Here is a 25,064-nt window from a genome sequence, read left to right on the forward strand (position 1 = left end):
AAGGGTTTCACAATCAAGAAATGAGGGATGAACCTGCTCAATCCGGAGTAGGGCATGTTTCTACAGAAGCAATAATTGTAAAGATAATGAAGCAGAGATAAAGAAGAAGTGATGGAATCCATCGTACATATAAAATATATCAGGCGTCCAGGAGAAATAGGGGGAAAAGAAAGCCAGAAAAAATAGCAAAATATAAATCAGTCTATTCTCAATAAATTCAGTTTTAAGCCCAACTAATCGATCAAGTCTAAAGCATCAAAATACCCAAAAAAAGTAGAGCATTAAGACAGGGGAATCATTATGCATATGTCACGTAAGACGCAAAAACCAAACACACACCTCGAAGAGGTGGCCAAGTAAAGGAGTAAAATCCAAGGGAGAGAGAACCGGGAGAGCAAGTGTCTACCACACACTCAGTCCAATAACCAAAAACTAGTCAACACCAAAAAAAAGAGTTTGAAGGATAGGGAAACGAAATTACGCTACCCATTCATAGAGGGCCGATTATTTCCCAAGTCCGCCTCTTCCATCTGAACATTATTATGATGCTTCTTCCCTTCTTTCCCCAGACCATATCGACGTCCACCACCGTAGCCACGGCCACTTCCAGAATTCCCGGAATGCCCACCAGCCGCTTCCCCTTCCACCACCGTTGCCCTCCGATCCAGCAACTCCTGCACCTGCATCTCCCTCTCCGCATCAATCTCCGCCTCCCTCAAGACCTCCAAGCTCGATTTCTTCGTCCCCCGATCCCACCCCTGCTGCAACTCCAACGCCGCCGCCTCCTCAAACCGCTTCCGAATATCCAAATCCTGTTCATACTCCTGGAAATAGTCTACATCGGTCGGGAAAAGGGTGACACGCAATGTCGTCACGGATATTTCGAAGAGAATCACGGTCATCACGATGAGGAAAAGGGTCACCCACCAGAGCAGGTTGCGGCCGGTGCGTGACAGGAAGTTGTCGCGGACGTTGTAGATTGCGTTGATCTTGTAACGGGCTGAGAGTATTAAGTTCCAGACGAACCAACTGTTGACGGAAAGGATGACGGATATAGCTGCCATGACTGTGCGGTAGCGAATTTCGAGCAGTTGTAGTTTGAGATTGATGATTATTACGCAGGCGGTGTAGGTGAGCAAGCCCATGGCGAAGACACCGTTGTCTAGGGTAAACAACGCGCGGCCGAAGAGGCTGTACATGATGAAGTAGACGATCATGGCTTCACAGCTGCCCATGAAGGCCCAGCCCACGTAAAGTTTGACGTTGAAGCCACCGTTGCGTTGGCCTTTGGTGTACAGTTCCGGGACAGCAAGGAGGGTAGAGGCTGAGAGGTCCTTTTCGAAAATTCCGAGGAAGATGACGGGGAGGGAGGTGAAGAAGGTGTTGAACATGCTTAAAGACCAGGGTTCGTAGAGACTGGTCCCCGTGTAGCCATTCCAACGCTGGTAGAGGGCTTGGGTCAGGTAGAAGATGGTTTCTTTCCAGAATGTGCCTAGGGTATATTTGCATACACGGATGTAGTTCCAGCGGCCATGGACGAGGAGGAGTTTGACCAGGAATCTAAACTGCGCAATTGAGTAGTCGGATATCCTAGCAGCTTGCAAACCTTCCTTGCCGGTGATGCCAATCCCCACGTGCGCTTCCTGGATCATGGCGATATCATTGGCACCATCGCCAATCGCAAGTGTGATTGATTTCTTGACCCGCTTCCGAATCGATTGGACAAGGAACGCCTTCTGCTTGGGACTAGCACGACAACAGATGACAGAGTCCGCTAGAATTGCTAGATCAAAAAAGCGCTCCTGAAGTATCGCATCTGCCTCGATAATCGACAGCGTCTGCCCATCCACCACAACCACGGAATGGGCAGAACCCCCCTTCAAAATCTCACTCGTCGTTTCCAAGATCGTCCGCTCAACATCACAAGCATCATGATCCAATATCGTCACTGTAGAATAGTCCTTCACCAACCGACAAGAATGACCGATATTTATCGCCGTCTCTCGCTTATCCCCAGTAAGCATCCAAAGTTTAATATTGGCACGTCGCAGTTTATCAATCGCCTCAGGGACGCCCTTTTGAAGCTTATCTTCAATAGCGGTGGCACCAATCAGCTCCAGCTGTGCCTCAATCTGCTCCCCAGCCCTTTCGATCTTCTCCTGCCTATCCACCAAGCTCGTTGTCGCCTCGCGGTAGACAGCTTTCCACTTCTGATAATCTTCCTCGTCAATAAAGCGATACCCATACAATAGTGTTCGCAATCCCTCCGTCGCAAAGTCATTCAAATGCTGGAAACATCTCTCGAAAACCATCGCCTCATTCACCACCATCGCCTCCTCGACCAACCCCTCGCTATCATCCACCTGAAACGACGGGCGAGACTCCGAAAGCACTCCAGATGTTCGCGGGGTAAATTGCGCAGATGGTCGTGGACTATAATAGTGGTCGTCCTTATCATCTCTCAGCTCCAAACCGCCATCCGTCTCCCGATCACGGAGCCAAACACTGATACTGTCCCGTAATGACGGATGCACTTTCCCCGAAACACTAGACCGACGAACAGTTGCAAAGCTAGGACGGCCAATACTCATGCTAGCCCGCATGCTGTCCTTGCGATGCACGTGTTCGCTATTCCGTCTCATAACCTCTTTAGCCTCAAGAGACTTCCTACGGTTGGCACGCGTTTCGATTTCCGCAACTTTTTCCGCCGCAAGACGCGACCGTCTTAGAAGGCTTATAAGCGCCGAATCTGCACCCTTGCAGAAGATGCAAATACGCCGATCTGGCATACGGACGACAATGGACATCCTTTTCCGCGCACTGGAAAACTCAATGACATCTAAAATCTCATAGACTTCTTCAATAGCATCTTCTCCGTCTTGTCCTGCTGGGGTGAGTCGGATGGTTAGCGTGTTGGGCTGTCTATCCACGACTAAATAGCCCATTTCCTCCGCGGCAACGATCAAAGCAGCTTCATCTGGGGATGCAGCCTGGAACGAAATATTGCCGTCGCTGTCACGTTCTGGAAAGCACGTGTGGCACAGGGCGAGGGCCAGGATGAAGAATTTCACCTTGCGCGCGAACATCGTATGTGGTCTCTGCTGTATATATTCTAGCATCTCCACAGTCCGCCCTCCATAGTGGGCTCTGCCTCTCCTGTTTGACCTCCAGCGGGTGGGGGTGGGGGATGAGGCTTCATTGCATCTGTACGTTGAAACGCCGGATTTCCTGGCTACGGCTTGGTGATCATCTGTGGCTGATTTCCACGAGGCGGCCCTTTTCCCTCTGGAGAGGCGCTTTTTATGTAGAAGCATCTTGCGATCTGCCTCTCGGGCAGCTTCCTCTTGTAAATCTGTATCATGAAGCCATGCAGTGCCTGCAACGCTCATTTTTACGGAACTTCATGGAGTTATCGGTCAACGTGCCTGTTTTGTCGGAAAATATGTAACTGTTGTTAATTTAGCATGGTGTTAGTAATCTTTACCAAATTGTGTTTCCACGAAAATACCCAGAGTGGTTTTTTCTTAAAAAAAAAAATAAAATAAAATAAAATAAAATAAACAAATAAACAAATAAAAATGTAGAAAAGGTCAAGACATACCTAACCTGCCCCAACTCCTCATTAATCGTCGAAGTCCTCGCCTCCAACGGCGTATCCGACGCCTCATCATACATATCAATATCGTTCAAAAAAAATATCTGCGCAACCTTCACAATCTCCAAACTGACATAAAGCGATATAGGTATCATGGTATTAAACATAATCAGAAACGACGTGAAAATCGGCCCATACGACACATCCGCATGCTCCAGATACCACGACTTATCCTCCACATCTCGCGACCAGAACTTATACGCAATCGTACACGCGGAGGCAAGGACGACGACGAACAGAACAATAACCGCGACAACGCGGTTCACCACCGTCTGTAGTGCGGGCGCCTTTATGCGCGGGTTTTTATTGGCGTTCATGCGTATCTTGCACTCTTCACCCGTGTATATGACCATCCCGAATGCTTCGTGGGTATTCCGCAGGATGCTACCGCGGTATATCACCTCTGAATTGGTCAGGGGTAATTTCTCCTGGCCCACAGTGACGTTGCCGTCGAATTTATAGAGGTCTATGTTGGGATCTTCGACGGTGAAGTGAATGGATGTATTGTGGAGGACATCTTCTGCTGTCCTGCATGTCTCTGCGACGGGAGGGCAGGGTTGCTTGCTCTTCAGGTTTGTCTCGCCGTCCAGCGCCATGGTCTCGATGTATGCGATGTTGTTCACATTTTCGGCATGGAGAAGGACGAGATCGGCAGGAGCTGGTTGATCGCGCGATAGCTTGATTACATCGCCCACCTGAATGTCCACCCATTTCGTCGGAGCCCAGTATTCCCCACCATTACTGTTTAACTCAGACTCGGTGTCCTTAGAATTCTTGGGTTCCAAGGAATCGTTATTACCCTTATTGTTGTTGCGGGGCCGAAGAATGTAGGCGATACGATTATTCTCCTCCTTGTCTAATCGGTATCGACGTAGATCATCAATCCCTTCCTTCCCCATAGAAATACCAACGAAAACCATCAGCGGAACGAAGGTGGTGAAAGTGCCTGTGGTACTCAGACCTGGTATCAATTGTAAAATTGAAACGACTAGGAAATAGAAATTCGCAAATTTTGAAAATTGTGCTACCAATTGTCGCGGGAAGAAGCTCCACGCGCTGTATCGGCTAGACCGTATGTGATTGCTGACATACTGTCTTCCCGTCCGTTCGTCAATGAGAGGGTATTGCCGCCGTACGTTAAGATCGATATGTCGGCCATCCTTGCTAGGAGGGATTTCTTTGATGCGCAGGACATATCTGCGAAAAACATCTGTAAAATTCTTCAGTCGGCCCAGCGCGAATTCATGCGTGGAACGCACTTTAGATGCGGCAGCCCTGACAGAGTATGGTAGCTTTTCCCTTAATAGGTCCTTCGGGTCGGTGAATGTGGTGGATTCTTCATCCTTAGTGCTAGCTGTGGCTGGGACAAGGACTTCTGGATTGGTCTTCTCCGGATGTAGGTGCTGTTGTTGCTTAGAAGAGACCCGTGACAGAGCCTCATTTCCAGATGGCAGCTCCCGGTCTAATTCAATATTCGTCCCATCCTCCTCTGATTGGCTGGCAATGTTCCGAGTAAAGAGAGATCGTCGCAGCGAGTAACCCCGACTTCGAGAGATGGGAGAGATGGGAGGAACACCATGTAAGGAAGAGACAGCGTCTGTAGATGAGCGTGGCGATATCATCTCACCAGCGCTTTGCGGGGAGAAGCGTCGTGGATCTGATAGTGAAGTCGGGGAGGATGTGTCCAATGTCAGTCCCAAGCCAGGGGCACGCCTATTACCGTCCTCTCCGGCTCCAGCAGGAAATTCTCGTACCAGGCTCTGAGCACTAGTGTCCGGAGTACGCTCTAGATCTGTTGAAAAGCGGACACGAGCCTGTGACGGTCTCCGCTGGGGCATATCCAGGTTCAGCAGCGCAGGTCTAGGAGTATCCAGTGAAGCATGCACACGCCCTGGAGCATTGGGATGTCTCCCACGCCCCCCGCCATCCCCGCCATCCGCTGGTCTTCCAGGATCGGCTTCATTCCGCGCTCCAAAATCTTGAAGCAGAACGCTCTCATCACCTTCTCTCTCTCCAGTGTCTGTTCCGAGAATGCTGTCTCTCAGTGGCAACCTCGAGGAGGCACGGCGTGGTAATCGAGGACTCAACCCTCCAGTTCCCGAGTTTCCATCATGCTCCGCCATCAGGTTGCCCTGGTATCCAAAATTAGATCTTCCCTCCTCCTTTGTTTGGTATCCAGCCGTTAACCGCCAGTAGTATTATATAAGTATGGGGATATGGATTCCTTCCTTTGTAGTTGGGTCACACTTCTATCGCCTCCCGAAGTCTGATATACTGGAACTGTTTTCCAGACGTATAGATAGAATTGGACGGAAATAGAGGATAGAAATAGAGGATATTTCGCATGTAGGTAGGACAAGGGTTTGTTAAGCGGAATTAATCGCATTGTCAGAGGTGGCACATTGTAAAATGGGTGGGAAAATGTTTACGCATCGACATCTGAGGAGCAAAATCAAGAAACGGGGAGGAAAGAAATGACAAATATCCGACTGGTTAGCCCTCTCCGGGAGTACGTATATTAATTATACAGAACGGAAAGGAGGCAGGAGGGAGGTAAATTCAAGGTACGACCAACGAATCGACACGAGTTGGCATGGAGGGGGGGGAACAAGGCGAGAGACGTTCTTGAAGCACTGTAATGCAGGGGAGAGACGACTAATTAACAGGATGTACGCGTGGCCCGGGACTCTCATTTACACAACGACCATGGGAGACAGTATTCCTTATTATTTCTCCTTGGGTGTAGGGTCAGAAACAGTTGACAGAAGGGCACGAGGGATTGTTGGGGATTCAAGGGAATAATTCGGGTGTATGGTTGGTTCCCGGGACAGGCGATAAATAAAGTTACCTTTGATGAAAACAAAAAAAAAAAAAAAAAAAAAAAAAAAAAAAAAAAAAAAAAACCAAAGATCAGTTAGACGCTGCTCGGTTGAGCTTAAATGAAATCAAGTGTTTTGTTGGTGATTGTCAGTTTAATTACCTTGATAACAGGGTTTGGACCTTGCTGGGAATCTGAGTCTAAGCCAATGCACAGCCGACCGCGGACGGTGGCTCCACGGAGAAACCGCAGGAAAGCGTGGACCCACGAGCGTCGAGATTGTAGAGATTGGGTACGGTCTGGTAGGGGAGAGAGAGAGAGAGAGAGAGAGAGAGAGAGAGAGAGAGAGAGGTGAGGGGAGGAATATAGATGGAAGAACTAAAGAACCATAAGATATTGAAAGTAACTTTCATCGTCTTTGGGGGGAGGGGAGTAGTTGGTTGGGGTTAAGGGCCTGGAGTCGCCCTGAAAATGGTTTAAGTAGTAATACTATTATATATTTCGCAAGGCAGCAGCAGTGCCGATTTGACGCATAGCTAGTTAACCTAACTGGCCAGTTAAGCTTCCCAAGGTTCGCCGACCAAGAAGGTAACTATATTTATTTTTTAACAAACGTTACCCCAGATCCAAAGAACAGATTTAAACCAGAGCTTGTTTACTTACTCATTAATGAGCGCATGCAATTGAAACTCACCGGACAAAAGGAGGGGGGCATTGTTCAACTTCAGTTAACTCGGGATGCTTCTGAGAAAAAAAAAAGGATACTATCTAGGATCACTCATGAACCCCACTACGGCAGTAGAGGTGTCGGGGGGAGGGAAGGGATGAGATCGATCAATGGATCAATCGCTGAGACTGTGGGGAGCAGACACACACCTATCACCCTAGAGGCCTGTCGGCCGCTGATTGTTCCAGGGGTAAGTTAAGTAAAAACAACCACCATTTTCTCCCAATGATGCATGCATCCAGAGAGAGCCCGCGTGGTGAGCTCACTAGTTAACTAGTGAACTAAGAGAGTTAGTTAGTTAGCCTCCATACTGCTGATATAAGCCACTTCCGTCCCTTGCCCTGGCAGCCCCCCCTCTGCAGAGGCTAGGCTAGATGAGGGATAGCGCCTTGCACTCCCTTGGCTCATTCTCCTTGCAAGGTTTTGTCTCCCTCCTTTCTCTGAACACGTTCCGCTCAAGAGAAAGAGAAGGGAGCAATTGGCCTCTATACATACATGGACGAGGACGAAGACCAGGGGTGGGACATCTACGAAAAATTCAACCTTGCGGTCATGTATTGACAACTGGGAATGTCCCCATTGAGAGCTGGTTGCTTGCGTGGGATGTTCCATGTGGCGATTGACGTCATAGTCGACACACACCCGGGGAGAGAAAAATGTCTCACAGTTTAAGAGGGTCAGGAAATCAAAAGCAAAGAAAGGAATAATAACTGTATATCTTGACATCACAAAGAAAGGGCCAGGGGAAGAGGCAACGTCGATGGTGGAAGGATTTCTGAAGGGACATCTTCACAATACCCGCTTCCACACCAATCGTTAACCGTTATGACTTTCACACAGGGTCAAGATCAGATATATAACTAGCCGCTGAAGAGCTAACTACCTTTTGATACAGATCAACAGAAGAAGAAAAAATACATCCACATGTCCCTTTCCATTTTACTAACTAAAACGAAACTTTGAAAGAAAGGGGTGGGAAAAAAAAAAAGGGGGGGGGTAGGAGAAGGAAACAGTCATGACCACATTCAACATACCGAAATGGCATGCAGAAAAGGAAAGAAAACTACAAAATATCATTAAGCAATACATTGATATAAGGGCAAAAAGTGGCAGGGGTGGAGGGAAAGGAGTGCTGGAAAAAAAAAAAAAATATATAGAAATAAAAATAAAAAAACTTCCAGGGGCGGGGCCAAACTGGACATTCACGTTTCAAAATCCACCACCCCCGGTGGAAAAACTACCCTAATATCGTCCGGGAGCCCCATAGCCTCCCTGCGGGGGATATCCTCCCTGCCCACCCTGGGGCGGAGCCTGTCCATACCCGCCCTGTGGCTGCTGGCCGTACCCTCCCTGGGGCTGTTGCTGCTGACCATAGCCGCCCTGCGGCTGCTGACCGTACCCTCCCTGAGGGGGATAGCCGCCATACCCGCCCTGTTGAGGTGGTGGAGGGCCCCCCGGATAGCCACCGCTGCCGTACTGGACCTGTTGTGGCGGGGCGCCATACTGGCCTTGGGGTGGTGGGGTGCCGTATTGGCCTTGTAGTGGCCGAAGGCGGATGCCGGAGTTAGAGGGATGGTTTGACTTTTCGTCTTTGGAGTCGTAGGAGGAGTCGATGGCGCCGAGGATCATTTTGGTGAGCTGGTGGGTTTGATTTGGTTAGTTTCTTTCTTTCTCTTTTGCTTATATGTTTGTTTTTTATGATGTGGTTGGTGGTGGGTGGGTGGTGGTAGCTCGGAACTTACCCAGAGTTCTGGGGTTAGGTCGACGGGTGGGTTGGCGCGGGACATCTCATCCTGTTCGACTTCGAAGTCTGTTTTTGTTGCTGTTAGGAATACCGATCTCTTTGGCCCTGTTCAGTTTGTTGGAGTTAATATAATAGTATCGTTAACTTACTGGATGTGCAGTCAATCAGCCCACCAATACCGGGCTCTTCGTCAAGCTTGCTCAAGAACTCGCGGGCCTTCAAATCATTCCCGACCTGTGCAAATTGGAACGAGATTGCGCCAGCCCCATACTTGGGAAGCGATTGCAGTTCACTGCTCGCCTGCCTAATAGCATCAAATACAGCACCCTGCGGCTCTCCAGCAGGCTGTCCATCAGTAACGGTAATGACCAGGACTGGCTTCCTCAGTTGACCGCTTCGCGCTGGACGAAGCACTAACGGCTCCAGGACCTTATTCCTCAAGCTCGTTCCCATCGGGGTCAGACCCTTAAACTGAATGTTGTTGATGAGTTGTTCGATCTGCTGTTCGCCGCGGATGTTATCGCCCTGCACGTCAGAGTTCATGAAGCGGATCTGAATGCCATCGTCGTCGAAGAGGGTAGCGGCATAAGTGACACGGTTGAGAATCAATTTGAGATCCTTGATGCGATCACCATTCTCTTCAAATTGCATGGAGCCGCTGTCATCGATGTATAGGATGATGTCGAAAAGGGCCAGTTTGATAATGTCTTGTCCCACCTCCCGGGGAACGCGCCATGTAGCACAGAGCTGATCAATCTGGTTGGTGATTCGTGAAGCAATTTGATCGAGGGCCGGTGAATTTGGGGGGTACATTGCTTGAAGGTTCTTTTCCTGAACAGTACTCAAAAGGATTTGCTTATAGGCGGCGATCAACTGAGGCCCGGGGGGTTGTGGGGGGCCACCATATTGCGGAGCTCCCTGGGGTGGATAACCCGGAGCTCCCTGGGGATGGCCTTGGGGAGGATATTGGCCGGGCTGCTTTGTGACATCATGATCGTTTGTTAGTACAGTACGCTTTTATGTATGCATTGACTTTTAGAGCAAAAATAGTAAGCGAAGCCGGAAAAAGAAAAAAAGAAAAAAGAAAGAGCTAAATAAAATAAAATCAAGAAAAGAGAGACGTGAACAAGATAGGAAATCAACGAACGTAAGGGGGTTGATTCTGTGGATAGGGTTGGTGTTGTTGAGGGTGCTGCTGGTTGTGAAGGTACTGCTGGCTGTAAGGCTGCTGTCCATAAGGAGGTTGTTGCGGAAGCATTCCATATTGCTGCTGCTGAGGCAGCGGTGGTTGCTGTTGTTGTCCATATGCTCCTGGCGGTTGTTGGCCATAAGCAGGCTGTTGATAATTCTGCTGGTACGGAGGTCGAGAGGAAGCCTGGTAACCCGGGACTGGAGATGGAGTGGAAGGCATTCCTGGTCGTCCATATTGGTGGGGTTGAGGCGGTTGAGAAGACGCGGGGTACGGGGGTTGCGGCGAACTCGGGTATGACTGTCCAGGATACTGTTGGCTATTATGCTGTCGATGCATGACTGCGGCGCAGAGAACGGTGTAATCAAAACAAACGGTACGCCCCAGGAGAGAGTTTGGTTGGAAGAGACACCGGCAGGTAACAGCCAGATGGAAACAGGAAATGAAGAGACGGATAATGAAGCAAAGAGGCGAGGACGGTGATGTAGTTAAGAGAGAAGTGGTAAGGAGCAGATTGGGCAGGTTTTTTTTTTTTTTTTTTTTTTTTTTCTCAGGCCAAAACTAGTGTGCAACGGGGGTTGCTGGGCTGGCAGGGGGGCTGTGATTCGCTTACCGCTGGGGGTGGACCTTGTGTTTGCGCACCTGGATATGCCTGATATTGCTGGGTTTGGCCAGGCTGCCATGGCGATACTCAGTTAGAACAAGCATCCACAAAAAACAAGCGTTCATGTCTGTCAGAGGGCCCATTTCAGATCTCTCCCACTTCTGTCCTATCGACATTGCCTGCGATCCAATATCTGTATGCGTATTGGGGGTTACGAATGGGCGAACTCACATATGCGCCTTGCGTAGGACCTCCAGCTGGCCGAGGACCACCAGGATAGCCCGAAGGAGGGCCACCAGCGGCTGACTGTGCTGCAGCCATCTTTGAAGCGAGCTAATTATATCATGGTAATCCAGAGGGACGTGCTGTCAGCCATTTTGATGGCATAGATACACATCGAGAAAAACTTATATAAATTTTCCGACATCCGCGGGTCGCAAAAACCCTAAGACAATGGCGGGGTATCATTGGAAGGACTCAGGGACAGGAACTTACACCCATACTGAACTTTGAGAGTCAAAAAGTCAAAAAGACAAATGAGAGTGAGAGTGAGATGGTCACCGAGAGATATGCTAGAGAAGAAGATAGGCAGAGATGGGCAGCCAACAGCGGACGCAGAGAGTTTTTATATACACTCGGAAAAGAATCCTGTGGAGGGCGTTACAGTACGCCCGTACCCGTGGCTGTAATTATGACGTTCAGCGGGGCAAAGAAAAGCTGCAGTCTCTGGAAAAGACTGGGACACAACCCGTCTGTATGCCAGTTCCATCGGTGATCGGTGTATTGCTATGTACCAGTGCACGGTAGTGACCGCCGGCCGATTACTTGGATGCTGACATCCATGGATAGATGGGCGTACCTACGGTGTATAGCGGGGTGCTTTCATTGCTCGCGGATACTGCGAATGGTGAAGCTCCGGATATGAAGAATACACCATTCAGCCTGCATTAATCCAGGTTCGTTCTTGGGGTTGCAGGCACCCAGCAATGCCGAAGGACGTTGGTTTCCCTAGGACCATATATGGAGGAGTCCTCCATACCGACAAGCATAGGTAAGGTGTATTTCATCCGGAATTGGGAGGGGCACGTAATACAGCTTTTTAACTCATCTTACGCCCGGGCAGTTGCGGGAATAATTGCCAATACGGGTGCATAGCCACCTATCTAGATATCTGTCTCACAAGCCACATCAGATCATGCACCGCCCCCGCTGCATCCGTTGGAACTTGATTGCCGGAAAAAGGGACTGGGGATTCAATCATTTCAAGGTCCTTGTTATGACTATGTATTTCATTCAATGCACTTTCGTATTGTTTCCCATGAGATGATATAACAGAGAATCGCGGCCGTGATATTCCGCCATTTCATCGCAAATGCCAGTCAAGGGACGAACAGTCTACTTGGCGCAGTCTCATTCCCTCTTTCAGTTGTAGGGCAACCATGTAAAGATCAAACTCCTATATATATATATATGCCGTTTCATCTGGCTTATGCAACCCCTCAAGGGTGCTTCTCTTGGTATTTCGCTACACTTGACCCAGAGCAAAGACAAAGGGCGGATGCCAAGATATCAATATATATATATATATATATATTTATGGCAGACGGGTTCCGGTGTAACATTCTGGCTGCTCTGCATATTCTGCCAACTTGACTATATCCAGTTGATATCGGAGATCGTAGAGCACCTGAATGGGAAGGAGAGGAAAAATCGAAGAGCAATCTGTGTACGCAAACTTCAGCTGGGTGAGCATATCTAGAACTTGTTTCTGCCTGTTTTATAAATGCTATGTGTGGGTGAAAACGCTAGCAGACAAATAAACCAAGTCAATATAGTCAGTCTTGAAATAAATACCACCCATCTAACCCAACAACTAAATGAAGTGAAAGTCCCCAAGATCATCACGCATGTAGTACACGATATGAAGAAAGAAGCTCTATTCATATACCCAACTTTGGTCCTCGCACATAACTGTCCTCCCACATTCACTTCTTCCCCTTTGCCCTCCTCTTCTTCGAACCCCCTCCACTCCCTCCACCCTGAGTCTTTGGCTGTATAACAGGCGTCGAAGCAGCCGACTCCTCAATCTTCTCATTACCTACACTTCCCTGCATACGTTCCGCTGCCCTCTGCTTCCCCTTCTTCCCCTTAGGCCGATAACTCGAGCGATCGCGCAGTGGCAACCAGCGTTCCGGATCCGGTTTCTTGTTCGGATCGTAGTCCTTTGGTAATCGCGATTTGCGAACTCGTTTCTTCTTGGTTTCTTGCTTGCTGGAGTCGTCTGCTGCTGGTCTCTTGCGGCTGCTTTTCCCTGGAGCGGGGGTGGTGGCTGTAGTTAAGGTGATCGTTTTTGTTGTCGCGGTGTTGGTGATGGAAGGGATTCCGGCAGCTTCTAGGGAAGAAACGTCGATGCCGGAAATTAGATCTTGGATGGGGGAGAGTTTATCTACAATCGATTTCACTCTATCGGGTGATATCGTTGCGTATGATGCAATGCAACCCGCAATCGCAACACGGTCGTTAGGATCGGCATCATAGAGTTTGCTGAAAATTTCACCGGCGAAGGCAAGGTCTGAAGGGTTGCCAGAGGCCAGGTGCGATGAAGCGGCGGCGCGGAGGAGAGGGGGAGATCCGTCCGGACGCGATAGCCAATGCGATGCAGCTTTCGCGAGCTCTGCCCTTATGTGGCTTCTGCGGCCTTGGAGTTTATAGAGGGAAATCAGTATGCTGAGAAGCCCCGGGTTGAACCGGATATCTTTGTCAGACTCTGATATTGACTTGTCGAGTCGTTGCAGGAATGCTTCTAGGGTAGAGATGGCAGAGCTGACGTTTCCGGCTGCAAAATATAGTTGGATGATTGTGAGGATGAGGCCAATATCTTTTGGTCTCTTTTCTAGCAGGGGAAGCACTTCCTTGAGACAGGCTTTGCCTGTTCCATCCAACACGTGAGCGGCAATGTTGAAAACAGAGAGGGTGTTGATGTCAGGTGATAGGGTGGGAGATGGATGCTGGGAGAGAGCCTTTTCGGTTGATCTTGCTATGCCATCGAATTTGCGGACCAGAAGGTCTACCACGTACGAGTTTCCGGTAAGTGCTCTAGTTTGGAAGGAAAATAATTTGTCGCCATCAGTTGAGGTAGGGATCTCGTGGAAATTTTTGTGGAGGAAATATGGATTTGATTCTGTTCCGGAAGCAAGAAGAATGTTGTTTTGTGCTATTTTCTTTGTCGAAAACTCGGATATTCTGTAATAACAAAGGTTAATTCTCTTCAGCAAATTAGTGTTTGTTTTTGTTTTTTTTTAAAAAAAACATACTCAGCTATATTGATTTCTGAAGAAAGGCTTTTGGCTTCGTCGATTTTCCCTTGCTTCAGCGCCACATATAATTGTTGGGCGGTAATAGGGAGAAGTTCCGCCACCTTGTCTTCAGGTGTAAGATCATCGGATGATTTGCAAAGCTCTGAGGTTTAATCGGTTAGATATTGAACATGGTTGGAGCCAGGGCATATTGGGGAGATAGAGAGGCAAGCCTTTTGCTCGTTTCAGTAGTGCTCCTCCAGCTTCCAACTTCCCCCTCGCTATTGCACCGCATGCCACATTATAGGTCGTTTCGAATCCCTCTAGGTCTTCCCGGCTAGGTTTTGTATTCTGAACCAGGTTTCCCAATCCAGCCCACTGGAGTTGTGCCTCCGTTGCTCGGGAATTAATTCGCACATCAATTTTTTCACCCGCTAGGGCTGGGTCCTCAGCGGATAGCTCCTTGTAAATGTCTGCAGTTCGACGGAAGTGTTCTGCACGATATGTCTAGAGGTATATTCATAAGTGACCATCCCGCAGAACAACGCGATATCCCGAGTTCAGGAGGCCGACGAACGTACAGCTTGGGCCTCAACATGTTTTCCTCCTCTTCCAGTCTCAGCACTTGCAGCAATCTTTATAGCATCCTCCAGCTTCCCAATCTTGTACAAGCAATAAGACCACTCCAGCGGGACCCGATTCTTGAGCGCATCCCCGCCTTCCTCGACGACTCGAATTGCGTCTTCGAAGCGGTCCAATTTCACCAGGGCGACAGTTTTTACATGGAGGGCGTGGAGATCGTGCTTCGAATTTTTCAACACCGCATTGCAAGCCTTGATGACCTCTTCATGGTCGTCGATTGTGCTTCGTTGGAGCAGCGCACTGATGCTCTGCGTGGAGGTCGCCATTGGGCGTCTCTTCAGCCGTCGCAACGGCGCCTGAAGGGTTTAAAGGGGGAGTATAATAACGCAACAATGGCGAAATGAGCCTTGACATAGAGGAAGTTGGGGGCGATATTCAAACAACTATGTACACCGGGGACTTGTTGCTGTTGGTTAAATGGTATCAGCTCCGAAGTTGTGAGTTTTCTGCGGCGATGTTGAATGTAACTAGCACACAAGATCCCAAATTACTGGCCAAGCGGGGATGTCACATGATGCAAACTCTAAGCTTCGAGAAGCGATATTGGAGTGATCCATTGGATGTCCAACCTCATCATCACTCTTCAAAGTTCAACGGTTCAACCAAGGATCTGTCTGTCTATCCAGGAGTAAAATCTGCCGTCGAGTTAAGCAATATACAATACTTTCGACCTGGATTCCGAGGTTCCAGAAAAACCAATGCATGCACTTTCTAGAAGAACATTTTGTATCTTGCCCTGGCTGAAGCTTCATACCTCTTGAGCAAGCTCTCTGGCCTTACCCGTTTTCGTCGTGCGAGCATTTCTCCGGGGCCTCCTATATGCTTGCTTATCCCATTGACGATTAGCTCGTGCATGCGGTCCTCGCCAGCGAGCTGAGAGTTATTTTGATCGCGGAACTGATCGATTGTTAGAAGCGGGATGTGTTTTGGTTTTCTCGCCTAGGTTACCCCTATCCATCCAATTCCTCTTGACATCAGATCCAAGTTGCGCTGTGTGGGAAGCAATGTTCGAGAATCATATGTCGTCCATAGATTTCCCATCCAACCTAAAAACCTGATTAGAAAACAGCATTTTTAATCTAGAAGACCTCTTTGAAAAGTTATAAGAAATCAGCTTTCATATCATCAGCTTACGGCTATATTCAAAAGTGACCTACCTGTTAGCCTGCTTGGATAGCCGCTGTTGAGAAATAAAAGTCAAGGGGGAAATACAAAACCATCCAGCACCTGTCATACGCAACTGAAGATGAATTGTCATCTTTAAATACGCCTGAAATGCCCAGTTACTGCCAGTCACAGGCCTGAGGCCTGATACTAATTCAATTGTCTCAGCTGCTATGCACTGGAAGGAGTATCACTTCTCACACAAGATGACTGCATTGAAGATGATACATCAAGTTTGGGGACTTTTACCTTCAATTTGAAATACACTCATTTTTGCAAGTCAATGACAAAATGAGCACAAGTTATCTTTCTCCTCCCTGCACTTTTTATTTTTTGTTATTAAGATATCATCATCCATTGCACAATTGGACACACTCATATGCATACATACACACTTCAACACGCAACCCCCCAAGTCATACGTGCAGAATGCATGTAATGTTCATGAGCCAATATTGATAGTAACATCCTGCCAGTCATCCAACATGCTGCTCTCTGGGAAAACATCCTGCGCAAGGTTCAGGTATTCGTCAGCACAGTCTTCTTGCAAAACAACCGCGAGTGATCTGCCATTCACTCTTTGATAGGCTGTGATTCTCAGGGCTGCTTTACAGGTGTCATCCACTGATGTGAATTTTACACCCTTCGATGTGAAGAAGGCAATCAGTTCTTCGGGGTAAGCTGGGATTATGATGTAACTTCACGTTGGGTTAGAGCGGTTGAGCAATAAAGGGGAGAAAGGGTGATGTTTGGGATGAAGGATCCATGAGAATGCTAGTGTGTCAGTATAGCACGCAATGCATGTACTATACCTACATACCTTGGTGAAATCAAATTAACTCGAATAGAATCCCACCCAAGTATTCCTTCGAAGCGAGTGCATCAGTCCCCTCGCTCCGAACTTGGACATTGAATATGTCGCGGAGCCAGGCAGATCAAAGAACCCACCAAGACTGCCTATCAAGATCAGACGTCCTTCTCGGGCCGGCGCTAGTTGTCGTATGTAAAGTTCCTGTAAGGTTGATATCAAACATGGTGGTGTCTGGTTTGGTGGGTGGGAGGGAGAGTTCTGCAATTAAGGGCTTCTAATTCTCAAACCACTCTCATAATGTGCGGCAACATTTGATGGGGTCTAAACTCAAGGGTGAAAGCGAATTTGTCCTCACCATCGTCACCAAACAATCCATCGTGTTCAGCTTTCCCGGCATTTGCAATGACAATGCCGCAAGTCCTGCTCGGGGAATTCATGATAGCCATTTTCAAACAGGCGAACCTGCTCCTCCCAAACCCGTACATCGCATCGAACGAAACAACCTTTGCTGTGTGAAAATCGTTATTTCCCCGTGGCCTTTTAATCTTGGATTCAGCGAAAGGATAGGATCAAAGCAGCGTTCCCAGCCAGTTCCGCTGCAAGTGATGATCCAGATTCTCCATCCACGTCGCCAAATGTGAAATATGCACTATTTAGGGGCCCCTCCGAGTCTATGCTATGAATTGTTTGCTTTCCTTCCGTTCACGCGCCTGCCGATTGGAACTTCAGGGGCAGATGGTGAATGAACGCACCCGGCTTTGGTGAAGGCTTCTACAAATGATCTGCCTAAACCTGACGCACCTGTGAAACCAGTGCTATCAAAATGGCAATAACAAGGTTTTAATCTAAACAAATACCTCCGGCCATGATGACACTCTTGCCCTTGATATCCTTGATTACCGGTGGAATACTGTGATCAAGTATGCGGTCTTCGTACTTTCCCATCGGCATTCTGCTCGATTTACATATCAAAATGTTCTGACAAATATATTTGGTGATATAGCAAGTGTTGCTAGGTTAACCTTGGATATATATGATTCATATATTTATATACCAAATGGTGATTGAGAATGTTTGCTCTATTAGGTAATGAATATAAGAGCTCGTGAAGGAATACTCTCAATACATCCTGTTAACAGTGACTGCTTTGTTTTTCCCCGCCCTACGCTGCTGGAGGTTGGACCGGACACAGTCTCTGGTTGAGACAGGGGTGACAACCTTGAAATCCTAAATTTCTCGTCCTGTGATTTCGTGTTAATCTCGCGAAACCAGCTACCTCGTATTTACGCGTTATTGCAGCTGGTGTATCTCGTTGTCATGCCTCCAAGATGAATGATCTCATAGACTGGAAGTGCAAAAGTGTCTCCAGTGGTAGGTATATAATGTTACCATCAGTGTTCAGCAGTCATCTCTAAGACCAACAACATGGACGATTTATGAATTTGTATGAGCCTGAAGAACAGACAGTTCTGCCATCTAGATTTCAAATTTAACTGTTTCCCAGGCTTCAGACCGGATCTGGAGCTTTAAATTTCAAATTTCTCCCTGCAAAGATTATAGCCAATTACTACACATGAGATCATGTTTAGCCGGATGAAAAAAGTTAAGAATCCCTTTTCGCTGCCTCTGCTATTGGTATGATTTTTATTGATATCACTTCAACTGTCTTTTCTGATCATTCTCGTCTCGTCACGGTGCCCGAAGCTTTAACTATCGGTTAGGGGTTGATGATTAAACTGTTAGGCCAAAGAGACCATAAGAGCTCCTGACTGACTTATACAGGTCCCTGGGGCCCCAGGGCTTCCCATCTTGCTGCGCATCTTTATTATTTTTATTACCTTTACACCTCTATTTTTCATGCTATTCATTATATCTGATCTTATACAGCAATAAGATGTATGTAGTTGTATTACTAAAATCTCCTAATATCATTGACGTGTACAATCGACGTGACTGTGCTTATTAGTTGCATTGAACAGACGAGAAGACAGATTTTCAAGATAATAGATTATTAACGACTGGACTCTCTTTATCAGCATTTACTCTCTATCCTCTTGAAGCTAGGTTGGTCCTTAATTCTCCAAGTAGTTTTCCGTGCTCCTCCTGTTGATATCCACCTTATCCTGCAGCACGGCCTGGCCAAGTGTTACGGCGTGAATGCCATCATCACGCTTGTCGATCTTCTCGAGTTTCTCTCCCAGCTCCTGATCGAGTGGGCGGTGAGGAGGAAGCCAGCCTTGCCACAGTATATCCACAAGAGAATCCATATATTTGGCATGTGCGACATCATCGCCTGTGAGGAATGACTCAGAAAAGTCATGTTGAACGACATGGCCATCATCTGCCACCAGGAAAACTGATATTATCATGTCTCTACGAGCGATATCGAGTTTATGAAGTCTTGGTAAGACTATTCAACAGGGCTCCAAGCTACCGATCGTGGCGCGACGACCCGGGATTCTCTCGACAGCATAACCGATCACACTATCACCGTTCTCGGTGATATGGGCTAGGAACGCAGGTCCGATATTGTGTCCCTCTATAAGGGAGTAGATCTCCGTATCCTTTGAGACACTGTAGATATCTTCGGGCGACCACCCCAGCAAGCGATGATCCCATTTGGGTGAAGCAGACTGGTTCGATGTGCCGTGGAGTACAGATGATTCTGAAACTGAATCTCTTCATTCCCAGCAACTGCCTCACCCAGAGATGCATACTCAAGACGGACAGAGTGCCAGGCCGTCTCGATACTCGAGAGAGTCCGTCGTTCGACTGAGTCAAGAACAAGCTTATCATTACCTCCAGCTTCAACAAGCCTGCTAATATTCCAATGACCGGTGGAGACGGTATCAAGAGCCAGTCTTACCTTGAAAATCAAGAGAGGTCGGAGCCTGACAGGCGCGAGACACTTGACTGCTCCCCTGAGGCGTATGGATCTGGTAGTAGCCAAAATCCTGGTCACGCCCACAGGAGACCATATTCAAAATATCAAAGGTTCTATTCTCGGCTGAGATAGCCTCCATGTTTCGCAGTATAGAATCTTCTCTGCCGGGGAGACAGATAGGCAAGAAGATTATTCAAATAAGTAGATAAGAAACAAAAAGATAAAAGAGAAGTAAACCAATAAGTTCACTTGATTCCTTTTTTAGTCTTCAAATGACAGAGAACTGTTTGTACACTCAGCAGAGGGAGATTGCACCTGATAGAAGAAGAGGTCGATTGATTCGATATCAGAGTAGAGCAGAGTTGATTCATATAACCTTAAATTTTCCTCTTCAAGGAGTCCTTGTCTGCAATCTAGTAGTAACTATTTATTATACAGCAAGAAGGGGGAAGAACTTAAAGGCGGTTGGTTGGGGCTTTGGGCATTGCAAACCTCGGCAGGTTTAGCTATATATCAGGTTAGCGGTGCCTATAGTAGTAGCCTTGCCCTTTCTATAGTATGTTGATTTTTGGTCCAGTGGTTAATAGGGGTCTTTAGACGCCCGTTGGCCCTAATCCACTAGGAGTAGTATTACTCATGCCGCTGCTTAACGTAATCCACCTCATCCCGAATTTAACAAATTTTCAATTAAGCAACAACCACTAGGAATCATATAAAGTAATTAAATGGAATAGGCTCTTGGGCTTGTGAGCACGCTCTAATATTATGTCCGGGGGTATTACATTTGCTGCAGGTTGGGGGGTCTTCACTTTCTGGTCCGTGGATTTGAATCCTCAACCTCTTCCTCAGCGGGCTCATTAGGCTCCTGAGCCTGAGCAATCCTAGCCTGTCCTTCTCGAGCTGTTAGAATTCATTCCTCAGCTATATACGTACATGGGGCTTCTCTCTCTTTCACTTCTGCCTGGTGTTGTTGGCAGCTCTAAGCTCTGTGAACTCTTTTGCTAGTATAGTGACATTGTGCATAGCCAGATGTCTTTCCTTAACCAACTGATCAAGAATCTGATTCATGAGACTTGAAAGAACATCTGTGCAGCTTGTAATCTTGCAGCTTTGCCGTTCCAATTGAGACATATGGCAGGGAATTTTAGGGGTTCCGGAGGGATTGAGATTCATGAAATTCATAAGCTGATCCTGGGGGAGTAGGAAGAAGAAATTTAGTAGGTAACTCAACGTTAGTTGAGTAAGAATCTCATCTGAATTGATTGAGATCAAATTTGTGACTTTGAGTCTATATCTTATAGTAATATCCTTCATAGTCTCCTGTTTGGCTGCTGCTTAGCTGATTAGAAATTCCTCTTTGTCAATATGATTGATTCTCAATCTTATGCTCTACTTCAGCTTCTTGCCATACTCTTTTTAATGATGAAAAACAGCTCGCATCCAGTAACTGCAGTAGATGAGAGAAGTGAGGAGGTATATATAATGCTATAATCTTTTGATTCTGACAGATTTTGTCAAATTCAACTGTTAGCATAACTATCATATTCATTTATAATTAGCAGTCTATATTTCTCAATTGTATGAGTCTGAGTATGCTTGTTAAATACCTTCTGCAGTCATACTAAGTCAAGATCTGTAGTTCAGTTCCTTTTTACTAAGATCAATTGTTCAAATTTGCTGACAATTGCTTGTATCATGAGAATTGATAAAGCTTGCTCTTCAGTATAATCATAGAAAACAGAGTTCAGCTTATAGCACTGACTGCTCGATCACTGTTACTTATTCTCTATTTTCTGACTGTATTAGAGATGCCCTGCTCTCTGTATTAGTGATTACTCAAGCTGTTGAGATAACTCTTTGAAAAGGGTCAATCTCATCAAAGTTGTATATATTCTTCAGCACAATCTCATTCACGTTGCATTATCGTACCTTACGCCGCATAGATCGGTTCGGAGTTGGAAAGATACATTGGACATCGAACTTGCAGATTCACAGGTGCCTGATGCTTCCAATGCCCCTCCTCAATCCTCAAGAGTCTACTTCGTCACCCTGAAGGAGCAGGGTAGTAGCAACATTGTAATGTACGCATCAATAGTTACGGAGATAGGGGAGGAAATCTGTCAACACGAATCCACCGGGGGAGAGGGGGGGAAGACAGGGAAACTAGTTACCACCCAACAACGGGAGATCTTCGAACACAACCGTCGACCTCTTCCTTTCCGTTTTGGTTTCCACCAGTCTCTGATTATGAGGGATTTCGTCCGGCGTCAGTTTATCGATGCTAACTAGGTCCTTGGAACTAATAATATTACATGGTGACCTCATAGATTTTGCAGTGAGTAATACCCACAGCTAAGCCTCACAACACATTATCCAATCGAAGCAGATCTGCAGTCAGGACCCTGTTCCGACCTTAAAGGGCGCGAAATTGCACGTGGAATTATTGTTTTTTAATCGGTGGGGATACTTGGGTTTCGGAGCTAATGGATGGCTTCCGCTGATATCGGCAGTTTTCATGACAGGTTCTTTGGCAGCTAGCAGCAACATTGCCTGTCAATAATTGAAACCTCCCCCTGTGAGTATCGTCAGAAAATCGAGAATTCGACGCACATCTCCTTGGATGGTGTTCACAAGTTTGGCGCCGCTTTTTAGCATGGTATCTATCTCATAGGCTTTCGACAAATATCTCCCTAGTTGTGTGGTGTTTTCCTTGGAGATAATATGTTGATGTAGACTAAGCTCAGCAATATTTTCTTGACATCCAAGGTCATGAACCTTGCCGATATGTACCGCTGGGATGACGCTGGGGCTATTACCATATCCAAGGCAGTGCCACCAGAATGCATTCACTAGCTTCAATGCCTGGTTGGTTGGTTGGTTGGATTTTTTTTTTTTTTTTTTTTTTTTTTTTAAGCGAAAGAGACGAGAAAACGGGAAGCATCCTGGAATGATTATGACGGGACAACGGGTGAGTAAAGGAGGTGTATATACAAATTTCTCGTGACTTCCATGAACAAATTACGCTGTCCAGGTTCCTGTTTCAAGTTTTGAAACTTTCGTTTCTATTTCCGCTGGGGTTGGGGTGGGCCAGGATTTTCCCGCTTCCACCTCAGGAGCCAAGCAATAATCGAGACATGGGAAACCCTGCCTTGTTGCTTTACTCTCCGGTGGTTGAAAAGCGGTTGGTGACAAATCCCCGACGAGGGCAGACTCAACGTCTGAGGGAGGTCGAAGAACTCAGACGCTGAACGTACGAGCAACTGTTTCGGACACGCTTCGTTCCGGCGTCCCATGTTTCTGAGCTTAATTCCGGCACCATTGATTGCTATTGGACAATGTGGTTATTTGCCGGTTTGTCGTGCCGAGTTCCACTGGAGGTTGACAAGTTAAGCTTTCTGGTCAAAGATATATATCTTGAGTGGGGAAATCATGAACTTTAACTACGTCTGATGCACACAATATTGCTTCGGGAAACCCACCAAATATACTTTGAACCTTTCAAACTCATATTCGATATCTCGCCTTCTCGCCGATGCAGGTCATTCCTGTGTTCAAAATCAGTGCCTTCAGGCGGTAGCTGCGCATTAAAAAGACTAAAGTGAGGACTTATCAGCAACAAGCTTCAGGGAAGCGATGATATGTATCCGTATTTCCCCTCCGAAATACTACACATACATTTTATGTCCACATTTCCCTAAGCTTCACCTCCCCCCCCCCTGGAAGGATCTATAACAGGGTCAATCTCATCAAAATGGGATATTCAACTCCGCTGTTGATAGCCCCAATGAGTCATATTCTCAAAAAAACACCCTCTTTCGGAAAGGGACGGGTGAAATTGTTTGGAAATCTCAACAATAAAATAAACTACTTTGGATTAAGGTTGCTCTTCAGATAGGAATAGTGGAAACTTTTGCCCCGCCGCCGGAAAGCTTTTGGCTTGAATCTTCCTGGGCTGTTCTACCCGACCTTCCGAGATTCTACCTACACAGGGACTATGGCAGTTGCGATTGATCTTTTCCACCCATAGGTAGATTCGTAGAGCAAAATAGCGACCAGGACCCTTGAAGAATTAGCCTCAGCAGGGTGACTGCAGATTGGACAATCTGCCTGACAGCTTCATGACAGCTAACAGTGGAGCACGACCCTGGCCAAGTAGGAATAGCCACCTGGCATGCCCAGCGGGCCTGAGCGAGGAGTTTTGAGTTGGGGCCCAACCATCCAGAAGTTGAGAAGTTTGGATCTGCACCAGTAGTTAAGTGGCAACCTTCTAATCTCATCATGAGATAGAGCATGCTAGGGCCTTCTACTGATGTCCTAGAGGAGAAAGTCATGAAGTTTGCTCTGAAGGCCTGAACATCCCTGGGTAAGGATGGCTGGTGCCAATGCTGAGTGCAACGTCGGAGATTGGGGCTGTTTTGTGGTTGTGCTGAAAGTCAAGAGGAGGCTGCTGCTAAACCAGCGAAATACAGTACATAGACAGGCTTGCGGCTTCAGCCGAATCCTAAGCATATTCTAACGTTGAAGAACAACGAATCTAACAGTTGCTGACAAAGCTTCGAGGACGATCATCTTTACGGGTCGTATCTGTGAGTGATCGTGGGCATACTTCGTCCGAGTCTGAGCTGTGTATGTCAAGTATTTTACCGGCTGGCTGAGTGAATCTGGTGGCGTCTCTTAGGCGGTGATTATGCAAACGACCCGTCCGCTTTATTCATTCATTCATGCTCGAAGAAGGTTTCTCAATCATCCGCTATTCCTAGATCGGCGTGGTCGAACACGAGTGATCGTCTTCGTGTCTCTCTGACTTACCCAAAGCCGGAATCCCTGTTGAATATGCCGCCTCTATTAATGGGTGGATCTTAACTTTATCATTCCAAGTCCGTTGCGGATCAACGGCGATAATCTCAGGCGGATAACGATTCCTGTGAGGAATAAATAAAATGTACTATTTCAAGCATTGTCTCTCATGACCCAAGCAACAGGGGTTAAAGGAATATCTAATAATCACCGAATGAGGGTTCCTCTTCCTCCTTGGCTGCGCCCTCAAGTCTGAGAACTGAATAGGATGCGACATATTTTCAGGAACAACAGTGATTGGTTGCTTTATGTTTATATATATATATTTAAACTATGCTGTTAAATTTTCATGATTCAACCTTCGCCAGAGAACAAGGCTGGTCGCTCCAGACCTAATTCTCACTGACGCAGGCAGAAATACCTGGATCATTCCACCTCTCATTTCCAACTTATTGGACATTCATGCATCAAGACTGTTGCTTGAAAGCTGGCAGTCTGGAAGCAACAATACTCTGTTCAGGTTTCAAACCTCTATGGATTCATAAGAAAGTTTCGGGAGCCAGGAACCAATGATAGTAATAAACCGAACAATCTGGCTTGTCTGGGATCTTCATTTTACTTTTCCATGGCATTGTCAACTTTTAACTTTCCCCTCCCCGTTTTTGAAACATGGAATTCCCGAGGAACCAAGGTCTCGAGCCGGAAACACATAACGACCGAAAGGCAAGAAAAT

The 25,064-nt window shown here is 47.0% G+C and overlaps 8 protein-coding genes across 8 annotated transcripts; all 8 read right to left on the minus strand.

Annotated features, from left to right (window-relative positions):
• Nucleotides 1–482: 482 nt before the first annotated feature.
• On the minus strand, nt 483–5,778 carry PAAG_12519 (hypothetical protein; the record flags this gene model as incomplete). Its single annotated transcript, XM_015847998.1, has 2 exons — nt 483–3,399; nt 3,602–5,778. 2 exons carry the CDS (start codon nt 5,776–5,778, stop codon nt 483–485), a joined length of 5,094 nt encoding a protein of 1,697 aa, XP_015702369.1.
• A 2,664-nt stretch (nt 5,779–8,442) lies between these two features.
• PAAG_08234 (hypothetical protein) lies at nt 8,443–10,472 on the minus strand (the record flags this gene model as incomplete). The annotated part of the gene is made up of 4 exons (XM_015846454.1): nt 8,443–8,838; nt 8,943–9,010; nt 9,094–9,922; nt 10,092–10,472. 4 exons carry the CDS (start codon nt 10,470–10,472, stop codon nt 8,443–8,445), a joined length of 1,674 nt encoding a protein of 557 aa, XP_015701118.1.
• Nucleotides 10,473–10,742: 270 nt separating this feature from the next.
• Nucleotides 10,743–11,058, minus strand: PAAG_12520 (hypothetical protein; the record flags this gene model as incomplete). Its single annotated transcript, XM_015847999.1, has 2 exons — nt 10,743–10,916; nt 10,969–11,058. 2 exons carry the CDS (start codon nt 11,056–11,058, stop codon nt 10,743–10,745), a joined length of 264 nt encoding a protein of 87 aa, XP_015702370.1.
• Nucleotides 11,059–12,722: 1,664 nt separating this feature from the next.
• On the minus strand, nt 12,723–14,941 carry PAAG_08237 (hypothetical protein; the record flags this gene model as incomplete). The annotated part of the gene is made up of 4 exons (XM_002789754.2): nt 12,723–13,980; nt 14,052–14,196; nt 14,324–14,540; nt 14,615–14,941. The coding sequence occupies 4 exons, from the start codon at nt 14,939–14,941 to the stop codon at nt 12,723–12,725; spliced, it is 1,947 nt and encodes a 648-aa protein (XP_002789800.1).
• A 445-nt stretch (nt 14,942–15,386) lies between these two features.
• On the minus strand, nt 15,387–15,650 carry PAAG_12521 (hypothetical protein; the record flags this gene model as incomplete). Its single annotated transcript, XM_015848000.1, has 2 exons — nt 15,387–15,572; nt 15,624–15,650. 2 exons carry the CDS (start codon nt 15,648–15,650, stop codon nt 15,387–15,389), a joined length of 213 nt encoding a protein of 70 aa, XP_015702371.1.
• Nucleotides 15,651–16,281: 631 nt separating this feature from the next.
• PAAG_12522 (hypothetical protein) lies at nt 16,282–17,601 on the minus strand (the record flags this gene model as incomplete). Its single annotated transcript, XM_015848001.1, has 5 exons — nt 16,282–16,520; nt 16,680–16,851; nt 16,938–17,187; nt 17,403–17,451; nt 17,508–17,601. 5 exons carry the CDS (start codon nt 17,599–17,601, stop codon nt 16,282–16,284), a joined length of 804 nt encoding a protein of 267 aa, XP_015702372.1.
• Nucleotides 17,602–18,722: 1,121 nt separating this feature from the next.
• On the minus strand, nt 18,723–19,673 carry PAAG_08240 (hypothetical protein; the record flags this gene model as incomplete). The annotated part of the gene is made up of 4 exons (XM_015846455.1): nt 18,723–19,006; nt 19,085–19,321; nt 19,354–19,422; nt 19,517–19,673. 4 exons carry the CDS (start codon nt 19,671–19,673, stop codon nt 18,723–18,725), a joined length of 747 nt encoding a protein of 248 aa, XP_015701119.1.
• Nucleotides 19,674–20,485: 812 nt separating this feature from the next.
• PAAG_12523 (hypothetical protein) lies at nt 20,486–20,665 on the minus strand (the record flags this gene model as incomplete). Its single annotated transcript, XM_015848002.1, has 1 exon — nt 20,486–20,665. One exon carries the CDS (start codon nt 20,663–20,665, stop codon nt 20,486–20,488), a length of 180 nt encoding a protein of 59 aa, XP_015702373.1.
• Nucleotides 20,666–25,064: the final 4,399 nt, after the last annotated feature.

This window comes from Paracoccidioides lutzii (genome assembly GCF_000150705.2).
Source record: "Paracoccidioides lutzii Pb01 unplaced genomic scaffold supercont2.31, whole genome shotgun sequence".
In the NCBI taxonomy this organism is placed as follows: domain Eukaryota; kingdom Fungi; phylum Ascomycota; class Eurotiomycetes; order Onygenales; family Ajellomycetaceae; genus Paracoccidioides; species Paracoccidioides lutzii.